Source organism: Rhipicephalus microplus, chromosome 2, assembly GCF_043290135.1.
Source record: "Rhipicephalus microplus isolate Deutch F79 chromosome 2, USDA_Rmic, whole genome shotgun sequence".
NCBI classification, from domain to species: domain Eukaryota; kingdom Metazoa; phylum Arthropoda; class Arachnida; order Ixodida; family Ixodidae; genus Rhipicephalus; species Rhipicephalus microplus.
Window position 1 is genome coordinate 239,343,367 of NC_134701.1, and position 16,827 is coordinate 239,360,193.

General features: G+C 41.7%; 3 protein-coding genes across 8 annotated transcripts in view; all 3 read right to left on the reverse strand.

The window, feature by feature from the left end:
- mei-P26 (E3 ubiquitin-protein ligase meiotic P26) overlaps positions 1–3,902 on the reverse strand; it is a 50,452-nt gene extending 46,550 nt beyond the window's left edge. For 3 of the 5 annotated variants that reach the window (XM_075878178.1, XM_075878173.1, XM_037421299.2), the window contains exons 1-2: positions 3,805–3,902; positions 2,358–2,578 (exon numbers count right to left, since the gene is read on the reverse strand). In XM_075878178.1, coding sequence (XP_075734293.1) covers positions 2,358–2,578; positions 3,805–3,820 — 237 coding nt within the window. In that variant the 5' untranslated portion in view covers positions 3,821–3,902. The remainder of the gene's footprint in view (positions 1–2,357; positions 2,579–3,804) is intronic. The other 2 variants (XM_037421301.2, XM_037421302.2) reach the window with 2 other exon arrangements.
- Positions 3,903–3,983: 81 nt separating this feature from the next.
- On the reverse strand, positions 3,984–5,514 carry LOC142775865 (anaphase-promoting complex subunit 13). The gene has a single exon (XM_075878194.1). The coding sequence runs from the start codon at positions 4,436–4,438 to the stop codon at positions 4,211–4,213; it is 228 nt and encodes a 75-aa protein (XP_075734309.1). The 5' UTR covers positions 4,439–5,514; the 3' UTR covers positions 3,984–4,210.
- LOC119170210 (uncharacterized) overlaps positions 5,415–16,827 on the reverse strand; it is a 40,743-nt gene continuing 29,330 nt past the window's right edge. Inside the window, exons 12-19 of one of the 2 annotated variants that reach the window (XM_037421298.2) lie at positions 14,056–14,183; positions 13,402–13,509; positions 13,174–13,278; positions 12,368–12,465; positions 11,201–11,363; positions 7,817–7,958; positions 6,595–6,740; positions 5,415–5,751 (exon numbers count right to left, since the gene is read on the reverse strand). In XM_037421298.2, coding sequence (XP_037277195.2) covers positions 5,572–5,751; positions 6,595–6,740; positions 7,817–7,958; positions 11,201–11,363; positions 12,368–12,465; positions 13,174–13,278; positions 13,402–13,509; positions 14,056–14,183 — 1,070 coding nt within the window. In that variant the 3' untranslated portion in view covers positions 5,415–5,571. Of the gene's footprint in view, positions 5,752–6,594; positions 6,741–7,816; positions 7,959–11,200; positions 11,364–12,367; positions 12,466–13,173; positions 13,282–13,401; positions 13,510–14,055; positions 14,184–16,827 lie in introns of both variants that reach the window. The other variant, XM_037421297.2, reaches the window with a different exon arrangement.

A 16,827-nucleotide genomic window follows, 5' to 3' on the forward strand; every position in this document is an offset into this window, starting at 1 on the left:
AGCCGATTCCATTTTATTCAAGTAATCTTTTTGACATAGCAAATCTATTTAACTTGCTGCTGCCCTCAGCTGCGTTTCCCATACCTTGGTAACCATTACAGGGCTCAAACTGACCAATAGTTGTCTGTCTTGTACATTACATTGTCAGCAAAGACCCACTTCTTTTCATTAATGTAAAATATAGACTACGACTCTCAGGCTGCTGCCATTGTTGCACATGGATATACATCAAGGTGGATATACTTTGTCGCACCTAAAGTGGTGTTGCAGTTACTAAATACGAAATACCTGCTAGTTCACTTTCCAATTATTGACTTCGGGGCTTTTGTTTATAAGAAGTTGTAAGTATCACAATTAATGACATTCTGATTCTTCAGACATAACAAAAGTTGCAGGCAAATTATTATTCATCACTGAATTTTTATGCCAATATCGAAAATGATTGTGCCCATGTGCAGGAAACGAAACTTGAATCAAGGCGGCACGCCGCAGCAGAATCTGGTCAGGAAAAACAGCAAATATGAACTACCCAGGCAGACTGATTATTATTTACATGTGACGTAGGGTCCTCAATTTATTTTCTTAATCTGTAAACACCAGCAAAAATTGTTTTGTCTATCCACAAGAAAATGTGACGCAGTGGCTGCCCACCAATTTCACGCTACGCAGAAACATAAGCACGAAACATCCCACGCAAAGGTAAGGCAATCCACTGTAGCAAGTGAGACTCGCCAGTTTTTTTTTTAAAGAGACACTGATGTACCTTCATTACAACTTCCTCTCTTCCTCGTCGCGGGCAGTTCTGGAGGGAAGTAACAGAGTAGCCACATTTCCTGAGCACCCCCTTTGAAATTGCTAATTCAACATCTTACTCTTTCTCTACTTAGTCACCGAAGTGGTGCACACGCAAGATTGATGGCCTTTCGGTTTAGAATCTTTGAAAAAGTGGCCAACTTGCTCACTCATTTATTTCTCCCAGGAACGCAATTAAGCCTATTTCCGTGCAGGCAGTGACTGACACTAACGATGCCGCTGTGATTGCATTTCTCGTTTGGGGGAATTACCGCTTCTGCTCGCTGGCAATAAGACTAAGAACTAATGGCTTAGACTTGTTTTTCTTTGCGAACACGGTTATAACTACGAAGTTTCCTTCACGCACTCGCCCGTGTAGTTGTTATAATTCTTCCAAATCGCCACTCGACTGCTGAATTAGAATCTGATTCAGTAAATGTCAGCCCGTCAAATGGGGAGTTACTTACGAGTTAAGACTTCGATGTTGATGTGTGAGAGACATCTGAAAAGCGTACACAATTTTGGACATAAAACTACTACCTTTCACAAGCTAGGTGCCTGCACCTCGATACATATGTGTCACTTGAGATTTGTAACATGTCACTCGCTAAACACAGGTACCTGCGACTTGATGGCTAGCATGTGCACTAGAACAAATGCATGGAGTTTTTATACCCTTGCGGACAATTGCTGTGCACACCAATTGAAGCAGCGATTTCCTCGAAAAAGTAATCCAGAGTGCTAGTGCAGCAGTGCAATATCAGTAAGCTTTTAAATGAAATACTTATTGTAGGTAACCCAGCTGGTGCATACTGAGCACAAAAAGCAATGCACCAAGAAAAACAGCTCTGAGTCCGTGTGGTTTTTGGTGACTCATCATGCCGCACAGTTTTACATGTTCCGTTTTGTTTACATATTTCGGTCCTGGAAGATTTTCAAGTCCCCTTAGACTTGCGGAGTTGATCTTGTGGCTATGTTACAACACAAGATAGTACATCATTAGAAGATTGACTAGGCCTATGCAGGCACTATCAAAATATCTATTACAGTCAGCTGGTACAGGAAGATGAAGGAAGTTATGCCACTATTATTCAATTTTTGCACTATTTCTGGCTTAAAAAGCATCCAACTCCATAAAGTGGTTTCTTTCTGAATTTTAGCAAGGTACATTTCAAATTAATTTTGCCTACATTGTCTCTCTACACAACTCTCTCTGCTGAAGAAATGCTCCCAGGTTCGAAAGACAGTGCCATCCCCTCCGATATGGGACAGCACTAAGGAACTACCGAACTTGAATGCAAGTTTTAATTCGTTTACAACAGTCCAGCACTCAAGTCTATTTTTACAATGTACCGTTACCTAAACCGGCTGATTCTCTGGCTCAATCTATTTCCTGCATTTTGTTCACTAATACTCCAATGATCTCTTGTTTATATAACTGACAACCAGTTAATTACTTGTGAGCATCTTGAAACTCAGAGCGGTTAACAAGTAAGCCACCACCTAGCAACAGCAAGCAGCATTCGCATCCTCTGTTAAGTGCGTGCACTCGCGCAAGCACTTACTTTTGTCTTGTGGCCACATTCGGGGCACTCAAGTTCGTGTTTCCCAGCACCACTTTTGTTTGTTGTAGCCTGCTTTTCTAACGTTGACTCGAGACAGGCCTCGCAGTAGGTGTGCAGGCAGGCCAGTAATCTAGGTTGCTTGTAACCAGTGTTGCATATGGCGCAGAGCGGATCATGCTCCTCGGAACCACCAAGGGGCGAGAGATTGCCGCTCTCCATTGCTGCAAGGCATACACACAAGCGCACGCGCAAGGCCATCAGTGCTTGCCAGGTCTTGCTAAATAAAATGGCACGTTCAGAGTCGTCTGAGTGCAAGCAACTTGGCCATGTCTTTAAGCTGGTGAAAACCACCCTTCAAGCTGCAATACAAGTATGGCCAAGCGTATGTGTAAAAATCTCGCCTGCTGAAAATCAAAGAAGCTTGCTTATGCTACCAGTTGCTATTCAACGTTCTCTTAGGAGAGCAGTATATACCATGAAGGAACCTAGAAACTGCCCTTTACCTTGTACAACGTGCTTAAAACTAAGTGTCAAACAAACCAGTAACTTCCGTTTCCAAAAGCCGCAAAGGGCGCATGGTGCAGCGTTCAAAAACGCGCCGCCGCGAGCTTCCGTTGAAAAATTACTGACAAGCGTCTTCATTGCTTTCAAACCAACTGGTCTGGCACGTGCACAAACTCTCTACGCACAAACATGGGCGCAAGTTTAATTTGTCAGCACTTCCCAAGGCGGTGATATTAGTGTGGACATTCTACACCCCTCCACCACTTTCATGCTTTTCTCATCTCTCCGCGACACTTTCCAGGCGTCAAAACAGTGTATTACTTTTTAATGTACTTTACAGAACCTCTCTGAAAATTAAGGCATATTCCCACGCACGACAACAAAAGAGCGTGCTTCGCCGTCTGCTTGCTTGCCAAGTGCGCACCTCAGCTACTAAGACGGACCAATAAAGAAAACGCAACATGAACGGCACACAGCCTTTTTGCGACCAAGACAGCGCACTTTCCGAGTTCCTCAAGCATTTACACGGGCAATAGGGACTTAAAGCTGGTTATGCTGCGAGACACGAGTACATAATACCGTACAATTCCAAGTCTTTCCACTCCGAAGCTCAGTCTCAATATGTAGGGCACAGTATCGAGATACGCATATTACCGACAGTGTAACGTACCAAAAAATGTTCCACGCACTGCAGTAGGCCAATCTACTGTTTCACTATGTACCACGTGCTAATTTAACGACGCCTGTATTTCATACATCACGCAAAAAATTTTGATGTCACCTTCGCTTAAGCCTAACAGAGCACCACTAGCCTTTGGTCGATCACTAGTTACATTCAGCTAAAACACTGAGCAGTATATCAGTGTTGCAGCGCATTATCGTTCGTAGCTGGCACCGGTGCACGAAGAAACGTAACGCGCAGAACACGAAAATTTTTTCCGACCTTTTTCTTCCGTCATGGAGATCCTGCGTGAAGTACAACCGCCATTCTCGTGCAAGCCAATTGACTGGTCGACTGCGATTGGTTGCCGACCAAAAAACTTCTGCTTGAAATCACCGACGACAGCGCCGCTCTACGCGCGAGCGCTCACAACTAGACAAAAATTCACACGTACACACACACAGTATTCTTTTTTTTTTATGCCATGAAAAAATATATGGCTCAATAAATATTGTACAGAATGATGTCGGGCTGCACTAAAACACTCCACATGGATTTGTACAGCAGGGAGACACGACAGGCCAATACAAAACGGCACCGGGGGACCGCAACGCAAATTTAACAAAAACCTTTGTATAAAAACGTGTACGGCAATCCTTCCTCGAAACGCAGTTTGCGCCTAGATTACTCAATTCGTCATCGTCGACGTAGGTTGGTCGTTCACGCGGTTCAACGCCAAGTCAGTCCATTTTTGTTCTTGCTCCCTCAGAGTTTCGTTTACGTTGCTGTTGTCCGGCTCTGGGTCCGGCAGCTCCATGAGCGGTACAGCGATGTCTTCATCGGGCAGCTTGTCTTCCCGCCACTTCGAGTCGACAACGTCGATCATAATCCCGTCGCGAATAACGTCACTATCCATCGTAGACTTCCACAAGGGCTGTTTGCGTTGTTGACGGCACGAAAAAGACGGGGAGGGGGGGGGGGGTTGATCACAGAGGCGAGAACAAACGGTGCACAACAACCTGCCTTCAAACAACAAGCATCGAAGGCCGGAACAGCTTCGAAGCGCAACGAAAACACACTCCTCGGTTAATCGAGGACGGGTGCGCAGTCAAGTGAAGCTCCGAACTACACCAGTTGCTGGCCGCGCAGACATTGATCGCGCATACAGTACAGCGTTGCCAACATGGCCGCTACTTGGAGCCGATTTACGCAGATTTGCACCCCAATATAGAGGTGATGATTAAAATGTGGCGACCGTGACGTACTTACACCAAAATTCAGTCCAGCGCTTGCCGTACACAAAAGCATGGCATTTAAAACTGAGCCGCGAGTTCGGAAACTATTTGTTTTGTGGCGCACTTCAGTATTATTTCTAACACTAGCCTGAATATGTTAAAAAAATGTAAAAAAATTAAAACATAACCGACGATAAAAACGTACGAGAAATATCCTTTGCAGTGTATAACACAGTCAACATGAATATAAAGTTTGATGTGCAAAATAACAACTGATATTCTCAACGTAACAAGAAAGTAAAGGAATGCGCTCTAAAGAGATGTAAAAACAGCAGCTGTGTAAAATACTTTGGTTACAACTCGGGAAATTGAGGGACGTGTGTGAAAACATGTAAAATGACAAAATAATAAAATCGTGGAAAACAAGATATATGAAGACGCCACAAAAAAAAAAAAAAACACTTGGCATGGCCATGCAAGTCACAAATGAATGAGCATAATGGCAGAAATGTTTCACTGTGTCCTGCATATAATATATGTGAACAGCAAACTACCTCACCTCTTCATGACACTAGTTCATTACACACAATTGCGATGATAAGCATTCACTCGGGAATAACAACTCAAGTCCATTATCATGACACGCTCCAGCATAAACATTAAAAAGTTACATGATCACTTCAGTGCAGTGTGCCGCTGATTGGTTTGTAACAAGAAGGCACCTAAAAAGAAACTATTGCTAAAAAAAATGGGATGCAAATTACTCTTAAGTTTTGTAGGTGGTCTCTGTTGGGTGCAACTACCAAGACACGTGCTAGCTCGGCCTACTGACTTTTCGCAAAACCTCTGGAAGTTCAGTTGGCCGTTTTTTGGCCTTTAGGTGACGATGAAGGTTGATAATGATTTTTTTCACAGCTTTTCCAATGTCTTCAGCTGTTGAGCAACTGTTCTTTAGGACAGCCCATGTGTTGCAATCCACACCAGGAGGAGGATTCTGCATAGGGTTGGTAACAAAAAAAAAGTAAAAACAAGACAGGTTTATAGTTGTATGAGACCTCTTAGCTCCCTGAAGCACTTTTAATAAAAGTGGCAACATTTTAACACACTTGACATGACATAACCACAACAATAAATTCTCAAGTTTGCATATTGCATTGTATATGCATCCCACAGCAAGCTGACAATGTTTTAGTGGATTTGTTTGGGTAGAAAATTTGTATTTGAGTTTATTATTATTGCAGCTGAACAGTCCAATGCGACTGCATTCTGCTTTTTTTCGACCCCAGTTCATTTTGAAGTGATCATTTTCAGAGGCTCCAGCTTAAAGCCAACTTATGCTGAATCGGTAGAGAGCCGTGGCAGCTTCTGAATGCAACAACTACAAGAATAAACATAACAAACAAGAAGCCCCTGAACTGAGTGTAACTACAAATGATACTAGAATTCCAGATCGTTAGTAGTCGTGAAAACATGAAAAAAGAGATACTATTCTGAAGCTTGCATGCCAAAATTGTTATGAGTAGATTGCGTGTTATTGTTATGAGTAGATAAATATTTGATTACCTGGGACCATTTAGAGCACATATAAATCAAAGAATACAGGTATATTTGCTTAAATATAACACAACCTTCACGTCATATTCCAGGAGCAACGATAGATGCCAGAGTTTAGTTCCCAAGGGTACCATTCTTGGAGCAAAAGTATACGATATGTGGTGCGACATTCATTGACACCTTACGACCCCTCGTCACTACTGCGCGAGTCCCGCACGTATACACTCAGGTGCAAGAAGCAGGCCATTACCCAAAACATAAGAAAAGAAACACCAGTTCTTACCTCCCATATCGCATTCAATGCATTAGTGTCTACACCAACACCAGGGTTGAAATTCCCAGCAGCAGCTCTTCCAGTGGAAACAATTGGGATCACTGGTTTGTCATTCCACACAAACTCTGCTACTCTTCTAGCTGTGTTAAGACCACCTGTAAAATAAGATGAACACCAGGCAAACCAATGGACTCTCTGCACTTAATGCCCTGCTTTTTTACACACCCACACTCACAGAATATTTCTCTTGCTACGTCAAAACAACGAAGTTTACAGTACATACTAAAAAAAGCGGGATATAGTAAATATGTATGCTTTCTAGGGGTGTGCAAATAGTGAAATTTGGAACTGGAATACAAATAGAACAGTTATCATACCAAATCGAATACTATTCCAACAGTTTCCAAATAGTAAGGCACCCAATTTCAAGACCGGCCTGGAATTCAACTTTTTATCACAAATATTCATACACTTTAACAAAGTAATATTACTGTAAAATTTAACTGAAAAAAAGATACCACAATTATTTGAACTGAGATAAGCTCGTATACTGTACTGACTAAATTTTCGAGGTATTTTTAACTGTAGGCTGAATACAGTATAGTTCAGTATTCTACATGATACTTTGCCACCAGTTTTTTTATAAACATTAAGACCTAAAACTTAAGTAATTTTATTTTAATTTTGATTACTTTTTAAGTGGGCAAAACAGAATACTTGCTGTTTAAAAAATCTGATCTTTGCTTCCCAATAATTCAAGATAATCAGCATGTTGCCACTTCTGTGGATAAAGATCAATGGGCAAAATACCTGGAATTCGATTTGTATGAAGGCTGAACTTGGTTTTGATTTAACTACCATGTTTATAAAACATTCAAGTTGTTTAAACGGACACTACTGCTGCAAAACTGTAAACAGCCGATGAAAGACTATTCATAAGTCATAAGCACTCAAAACATTTGTCTCATAATTTAAGCAAACTCAGCAGCAAGCCAGCCTCAAGGTCAAAACAGATGGTAGAGCAACTACATGAATCAGATAACCTCACTCCTGGAACGGGCCAATTTTTTTTTTCTTCAGCTGCAATGCTTCCTTACAATCCAACACTAGTTTCCTTTGTAGTTCTGTGCTAATACTAACAAAAGGACCGAAATTTGTTCTCTTTCATCATACTTCCACCACCTCTAGCAGATCTCTGCACGTCTGACCTGATCTCTCAAAGCTGCCATACCTTCTATCACAATGCAGACGTCGAACACACGGGCAATCACGGCATCCCTCTCGGCCATGGAGCCCCCGACGACTTTCACTTGGCCATGAGTGATGCCACCGAACGTGCCATTAGGTCTTTGATAAGCTTTCTTGCTCCAGTCCTATGAAAACATAAAACGCACAATATGCTATGTGTGCCCAGATATTTGCCAGCTCTAGATTGTGTACCTTCACAGACATATAGCGACTTTCACACACAGAAAAGAAACCCCCCAAAATAATGTGACGGGCCTGTAAAACAGCACCGAGGTATAAGCACCACATGTTGATATACCGGCTTCACAAAAGCATGTGAGTGGCATGCTATTCCAGTTAAACCTTGATATAAAAAAATCATCTTTTTAATGAAGTACCTCACTTCTTACAACTTTATGTTGATTAAACACCATGCACTTTGATCCTCAGCGTAAAGACGCATGCTTATCTGCGATTTCAATTCAGCGAAGTTTCAGTGCTACCACTGAGGAAGACTGAAGTGATAAATTGAAACTTTTGCTACAGCCAGTTGTCATGTAGTTGAGATGCGTGTGCTTTTTTGCAATCGCATCTTTGAAATGACGCGCCGTGCAACAGAGAGTGGTTGTTGAAGCTGAGCGGCATATTCTCTGGCAGTGGATTTGGAGGAGAGCACACAGCCGATTCATGACATGCTGGAACAACGGTGCGCGCATCACCCTGCTGTCTGTGCACAGTGCAGTTCCATGGCGTAGTCCCGCTTTCTGTGTTGCACCTGTCGTGCGCCAGCTTCCGATATGACGTTTTTGCTATCGCCGCATGTCAAACAGTAAGCATGATTAGTCGTAAAGACAGCAGGAGAGAATGAAACCAACTCTTGTACTCTAAGCAAGAGGTCGGCAACCTGCGGCCCATGAGGCAGTATTATGGGGCTCCTGGCACACAGTCGAAACTAGTACCATCCCCTTGTCACTTCCTATCTAAAGTCCACTTGACAGTTTGGGCCTCAAATGGCGTTTGCACTTGCAACCCCGATTTGTGGATTCCAACCTTGCGACATGCGTGCAGAGAAGGATGATTATATTTCAATGCCGTACAGTATTGCCAATATGCCCACTTTTTTTCTTTTTGCCGCCAACAGCCACATGTAGTCTTTAAAAGCTTACATTCTTGCCGTTGTTTTTGAAGGCTACATTTTGCATAAAAGTATGAACTTCAATTGAACATAGTCTTGATCTAACAACATCAATTGCTGATTCATTAATTGAAATTGTACTTTGTTTAGGAGAAGCTAAACGACAGATACCATAAAAATTCACTGTAGTAAAGGCACAGCATGTCCATGATTGGGATTTACTGCATACACCAGCCCATGAACAAAATACGAAGAATACATACTTCAATATAACAATACACGTACAAAATCAGTGTCTTTGTTCGGCCTTGCAAAACCATCAGATTTGTTGCTGAATATTCCAGCGAGTTAACTAGCTAGTAGCAACATCACACCTGTGCTGCAGCGAAAAATTTTATCTCAGGGATGAATAGGGAGGAGGGGAGGAGGTGGCACCTCTGAATTCGGCAACAGTGGACTTTCAGAAATGCATTGTCTTGCATCTTTCTATGCCAGGTATCTTATGGAGGGCAGAACAATTTTTTTTTTTTTTGTCTGTACCATGAGATTTACACCAGCCACCAAACTCTGTCAACAGTGGGGGTGAGCGAATATTCAAAATTTCAAATATTTTTCGCATAGCATTTACTATTTGATTCAATTTTCACTGGAATCGAACTATTCAACACTATTCAAACCTACAGGTACAGTCAATGTCTGCTTGATAGTGAACCCTTAAGATTTTTTTAGTATGCTTCTCCTACTCACACACTCATATTGCGGCAAAGCCTCCTATCACGAAATTAGGTTGGTGCGAATGTTCAAAAGCTTCGAATATTCGAACGAATAATACAGTATTCAAATTCGCTTCGAATCAAATTTAAATTATGAAAAACTTCGAATATTTTAAAACAAACAATTAAATGCATGTGACACACTGTAAAGATAGTTTCACTGCAGTAAAGCGATGCTAAGCTGTGAAAGCACACATTCAGGTGTATAGTATAAATTTGCATGTTACCACTTTATAAATGTGGTTTCACTGCAGTGAAGTGATGATAAGCTGTGAAAACAAATATCCAAGGCAAATCCGCACTGCCACGTTGCCCCACTTCAATGTTAAATGGTAATATTACCCTGACATGAATTCATTTTTTTATTTATTTAAAAGCTTGCTATACTGACTCATATGTTCCAAGTTTACGAACTTTAAAAAGTGATATATTTTACAGCCTTTCACTTACATTCTACTGAAAGTAAAATCCTGCAACTATTCAAAGTTGTTTCCACTTTTTTTAAATGCAATAAAATAGCAAATACACAGGCCCTATTTCAATCCTTCAAAAATATTGCAGAAGTTAGTTATGTCATGACAAATATGCCCTTCCTTCCTTTATGATGTGATATATATATATATATATATATATATATATATATATATATATATATATATATATATATATATATATATATATATATATACTATTTGAATTCGATTCAAAATTATTCAACCGAAATCACCATTCACTTCGAACCTCAAAATTCATAGCACAAGCCTCAAGAAAACCTTGGTTTGGAACATGGAGATGATAGATGTGGCAAAGATAGGGGCTCAATGCTGTTTTGAACTTGAAATTTGGGCAGGAGGTAAAAAAAAATATATGCCAAAGATTTTTAGCATGAAAAGTTTCAGATGTCCTCATGTATTGGCGTCTACAAGGTAGATGTGGAACTCCAGACTTGAAGAGAGGACACCGTTCTCCTCCACATTAGTTGGTCCACAGATGTTGAACGAGCAGGAGAGGCCGAGGAAATTTCATCTTTGCCCTTCACATGTAAAGTGTTGTTGGCAAGACTTTGGTTGCACCAAGTCACATGCAGAAATACAATTCAGCCTCTGAGCTGCCTCATTCTCGAAAACACCACAATGAAGCACAATGCCACCAGCGCATCAACCTAGAAAAATAAAGAAAACGCTTGCGTGCTGGTGTCTTATAAAAATACGCTACAGAATCCTCTCTAACTCTTCTTTTTCTACAACTTCACTTCGATGTTTTTAAAATATTTCAGAAATATGAGAAAATATTACATTTGATTCACACTCGCACTTTAATACTTGAGTTTGCTACACATCCAAAATATTGCTATGCGCACAGCTCTAGTCAACAGCCTTAATTTTTAACACAATAAGACCTAGCAGCACATGCTTTGAAATAATGGGATAATAGATTTGTCCAGAGCGAAAAGCAAGTTTTCATAAGGTGGCACACACACCTTCTTGTCCCTCTCAGGAACAACATGAAAGACTCGGTGAAAAGGTTTCTCTGTCAAGGATCGCTCTTCGCAGAAGCTCCTAGCCACTTGTTCTTCAACGCCAAAGAAACCACTTGTGCAGAGGCTGACAAACTTCAGTGAGGCAAGTTCCTGTCCAATGGCACTGTACAAGAAAGGTAAATATAAGAAATGTCACATTTTTCTTTACTATCAATAAAGTGTACAATAAGTATGACTTGGTAATGAAGTGCAAGAACAGGTAAAAATCAAAAAAGAATTGAAGGGCTAAACTACTGTCAGTCGTAAATGTAATGAAGCTGAGAGGTCAGGAAAACTGAGAAAAGCACTGAGAAAATAATTCAACTTCACTGTATTGATTATGAAGAAATAGTAAAGAAAAAGAATGAAAGGTAGCGAAAGAACAACTGGCCGCAGTGGCCAGGCCAGTAGACATGGAAAGTGTTTAAAAGCACGGAAGTCTGCAAAAGATGTGTGACCTGATTAACTCACTGTCCAGTGCTGAAAAACGAAGAAAGGTAAAAATAACAGACAGGGTAAGTTCTGACCTTAAACTGAAAATTTAGAACTGAGACTGCAAAAAAGAAAAATTGCCGTTAGTTATGCACAATGTGCCACTTGTGCAAGCACATGAAATTCATTCGTGATATGACACCATGTTTCTGTAACAGATTATAATCGCTGTCAAGTACACTCCACGAACGTTATCTGACACATGCCTTGCCTTTTTTTCTATATCAACTTCTGTAATCTCGCATGTTACTCGATTACCATAACCAAACACAACAGCTTCACATTCATGTCCACGGCAATCTAGTGCAAGATGAGAACGTGTGGTCCCTTTCAGCAACGTATGTTGCTCCCTGAGCCGAACGATGACACGCTTGTACACTGTAACACCTTCCAAAGACAAAAGAAACACTGTATGCAGCCCCCTCGGTTACAGGAAAGCAAACTGCATTTCATGTTTTTTTCCAAGAGCCCCGAGTATGTTCAAAACACTCCATCCTCTCCAGGTGTTTTTTTTTAAAGCCGGACATATTGCATTTAGAGTGTTCTCGGTTGAAAACACTGCACTACCGTCACGTTGGGTGACCCCCTTTTTTCCCCGCCAGCATTAAACATTAAGATGAAGGCTCGACTACAAACCAGCAGATGCTCTCAGAACGTTTGCAAGTCAGATGGGTTCCACCAGTGACGTAGACCCGGTAGTCCGACTGTGGCAGCTCTGTCAGCAGCTTCTTCTCCTGCAATGACAGCCACAGCGCCGGTGTCTTGAGTGAGGCAATTTATCTTAAGTATTTCGAAGCACAAGGTCGAACGCCCAGGTAGCATCACATATGGGCACTGAGAAGTACAGAAGAAGAAGACAGACACCTTTACCAGCCTTCGCTAGCTAACTCTTGACCAGGCCTTCTGCTTTTCCTCTTTATAGTAACATGAAAAATCAGTGAAATCTATAAAGCCAGACAGTACAATATCTATGAAGGTCTTTAAAACAAAAACGAGGGAAACATGTGCATCAGTGAACCATCGGTAGCTTTTCCTGGAAAAGAGGTTGTGTATCGGTCACGTTAGTTAATGCTGTTCTGATATGAGGCAAAAGTGATGTTGCTGTCTAACCTTATAATTGTGCAGTTATTGAGCCATGCCTTTTCTTTTGTGACATTTGCTTTCTATATATTTTCTTGCTGCACAAAAAGGGGTGCTCACTTGCTATTTGCATGCTCGTATTATGTGCCTTTTTTGGGGGGGGGGGGAGGAGGAACAGTCTTCATGCTGTTTTTTTACTTCAATGCAACACGTACCAACTATCCCTTCAACAGAACCCTACCATGACACTATATAAACACTTCTGCCATAAAAAAATAGGTTTGTATAACATTTCCAAAGCAAAAACAAAAATTTCGAAGCCTGTGCTCCGCGGGAAAAAAGCAATCGCAACGTAAGCATACCAAATATGTCGCTTCTTCCAGAGTTGCATCAAAAACTGGTTTTTCAGGTTGCTTCAGGAGCCTGCTGATTCTTTCCAGCAACTGGCACTCCCAGTCATCAGATTCCTGCTACATCAAAAGAGAAGACAGAACATGAGACATTGCTTACCTTCCTATTTCTAAATGCGTAAAAAATATGCCTAAACTTATCAATAAACTGAATACAGAAAATTCCATCACCAGACTCACTTTGTTCACGATAGTTGCGAATTGCAAGCGCTTCTGGATTGATACTGGCACCTCTTTCTCGGTGCAGCCCACAACTACCACTTTCTTTCGCAGAAGACAGTAGCAAGCCTGTAGAAGAACAAAGGAGGTGAGACGCAGTGAATATAATGGTAAGTCGAACAAATCCAAAGATCTCATCGAGAGCAAGAATGAGCACTATGTCTAGTGACAGAGATCGCATTTTTCAACACAAAACTTCATTTCTAGTCACATGCTCCTCAATACTCAATCAATAAATTTTTTTCCTTATTCATTATACCTCTGAAATAAAAGCTAAGATGATGTACTAGCGTTCCGTATTCAAAATTACTTTTTTTCTCTGAATAGAGTCCGCAGCTTTCAAAATCATACACACGCCCATACATTACCTATCACCACACAACAATGTGGTTCGACCAGAAAGACACCATATGGAAACACATAACACATTTGTCGGACCAATCAGATCCCGGATGTCACCACTTATGGGCAAGACCAATCATACAGCTGTACCATGCGAACCTCCTTTAAAATTCACTATCTGTACATGCTCCTCTCGTTTGACTGCTACAGCTACAACAGCAAGCAAACCAAGAGAATGTTCTAATAAACACAAAAAAAGCAAATATAAGTGACCTGCTGTTGGGATGCCTTGGATTCCAGGTAGCTTTCCGAGAGCACAATAATAACCACTTCTGCCCGCAACACCTGTTTCCGAAACTCATACTTCCGATTGCTTTCCTTGTTTGACATGCTGTCACTGTCTGAAAGAAAAAGACCAATATATAGGTTCTATTAAAATTCCAGTTTTAACAAGTAGAATTTGCAAAACCAATGCATTTGAACAATAGTATAAGCTTTCATCTGTCGAGAAAGCTCATGAAATTCTACGAAACCTAGGATGATGCACAAGTTTGAGCTTCTTACTCTATAACATTCTGCATGTACTACTCTAATACCAAGCAGGTTAAGTTATTAAGGCCTAAACTTTACAGCAATATCAAATAATTTTGCCAGCAATGAGATCAAAATTTTGTATTCAGCGATACATAAAAGCAATTGAATTGTACTCTCAATATTGTTCTGCCCTGCTTCTTTTTGAGGAGTCGCATATGTACTAACTTTTTGCACAAAAGGAAAACAAAGGTACACAAAAAGGTTGGGGGACACTTTAACTTCACCTCCAACAGAAGATCGTGATAGCGTAACCGAGCCTCGTGTGCATCGCCTTCGAAACTGCTAGGCTGGTTCGGTTTTCAGTTCATGCCTTACCCGTGCTGTAAGGAAACGAACGACTATACACATAACATTGGCCATTTCAAGGTATTATTCAATGTCTATTACAAGCAGTGTTAAGTGCCCACTACACCATATTAATTCCTTTAGCAAATCAGCAAAGGACCCACGATGCGTCCTTAGGACAGCACGTGAACCTACGCAGCTTTTCACTTCGTTGATGGTTCTGCTGCTGATACTGATTAAATATGTCTGAGTGGGTGGGTCTTTAAAACACCCACTCATTGCACAATTCACATCTTTTGATGCCTGGCACAATGCTACACTTCTGCCATGCAATATATAATGCGTTAGGGAGGCTCCTTCTCCTACATGACATTCGTATAGCATTTTTTTTTCTCAGCGCAGTTTCAACAAATATTGTGGCTCTGTGGTAAACCACCTACTTGCTACACAGATGACCTGGGTTCAATGTTCACTCAAATGTGGAAATTTTGGTTATTTCTTTCATATGCACCCTTCTCAAATTTTCGGTCAGGGACACGATTTTTCGCTTAACACCAACAATTCCCACACAAACGCTGCTGCTGACGCCAAGATTTTGTGAAACGAGCTTTTGAACATAATAGCGTTTAAACAAATCATGGCAGTCAATTTCATTTTTCAGTGTTTTGATATGCCATACCAGCAAATCAAGGAAAGCTGAGTTTCAAGGGTGAACGGTGTGGGAATCGAGGCTAGCCTCCCTTCCATTGCGCAGGCTTTTTCGCCTATTTCTGCCGTTCTCACTCCCAAACATGACTTGGGAGTGAGAACGGCAGAAACATGACTTGGGAGTGTCGGACCGCAGAAATGGCATAGTCATTTCCGCGGTCCGACAGTGCTAGAAGAGCGGGAGTGACGATCTCTCTCACCTGGCACTGGATCATACCGGATCTCAATTGCGGCACTGCGCTTCGAGTCTCACGATACGTTTCACACGCACGCCACGCGGGAGTGAGAGAATCTCTTAGGGCAGTGAAAGGTTAGGACACCTTTAATTTCCCGTCTGTTGGCTCATTTGTTCTTGGAGTTCGCCCGGATAAGTTCGCCAATGGTGCCTTGCGTTCACGCTGAACGCTTACCTTTCGCTGCCCTTTCCGATCGCTAAGCTGAAGAGCGGTGCGCTGTATTCGTATGTGGTCGTACTACACCGATCTGTACATCTCAAAGCAAACACGAGCGGAGTTTGCCCTTGCTCGAGCGATCGGGCCCTGCAGTCACTGATCATGAGAGCCCGCAGCATAGTCACGAGGGCCCGTTTCCCTCAGCGGCATGTCGGCATGAGCCTTTTTTATCCACAGAGACATGCTTGCGGCACCCGTGTTTTGTATTTTAACTTGTGGCGTGGATAAGCCTCCTTTGCTTTCTCGCCGCCTTTTGTAGCAGGTGCTGTACAGCGTTTTGGGTTTGCCGCAGGCAATAAAGTGTTGCGAACTGTTTGAGAACAGTACTGCGTACTTGCCATGCATGTTGCGCTTGACACCTTGGCTGTCTGAACGCGCGTGTGCGGCGGCGTTAGTTTGAATCTCCTGACCAAACGAACTGTGCATTTACACGACCTGCTATATTATTTTGCCCCACAACTGATGTGGGATAGACCTCAGCCAGGGTGGTCACATGTTGATTGATATGTGGGGTTTAACGTCCCAAAACCACCATATGATTATGAGAGACGCCGTAGTGGAGGGCTCCGGAAATTTCGACCACCTGGGGTTCTTTAACGTGCACCCAAATCAGAGCACACGGGCCTACATTTCCGCCTCCATCGGAAATGCAGCCGCAGCAGCCGGGATTTGATCCCGCGACCTGCGGGTCAGCAGCCGAGTACCTTAGCCACTAGACCACCGCGGGGGGGCGGGTGATCACATGTCAATGGAGGCGAAATTCTGGAGGCTCTTGTATTGTTCTATGCCTGAGCATGTTAAAGGAGTACTGACTTAATATTGAGATATCATGAATAAAAATAATTTTTTGTTTTCTTGACATACAGCGTTAATGAATAACCAAAGTGCATTCTTAATAATAATAATAATAATAATAATAATAATAATAATAATAATAATAATAATAATAATAATAATAATAGTGTTGGGGTTTAATATCCCAATCCCAAAACCATGATATTATTAC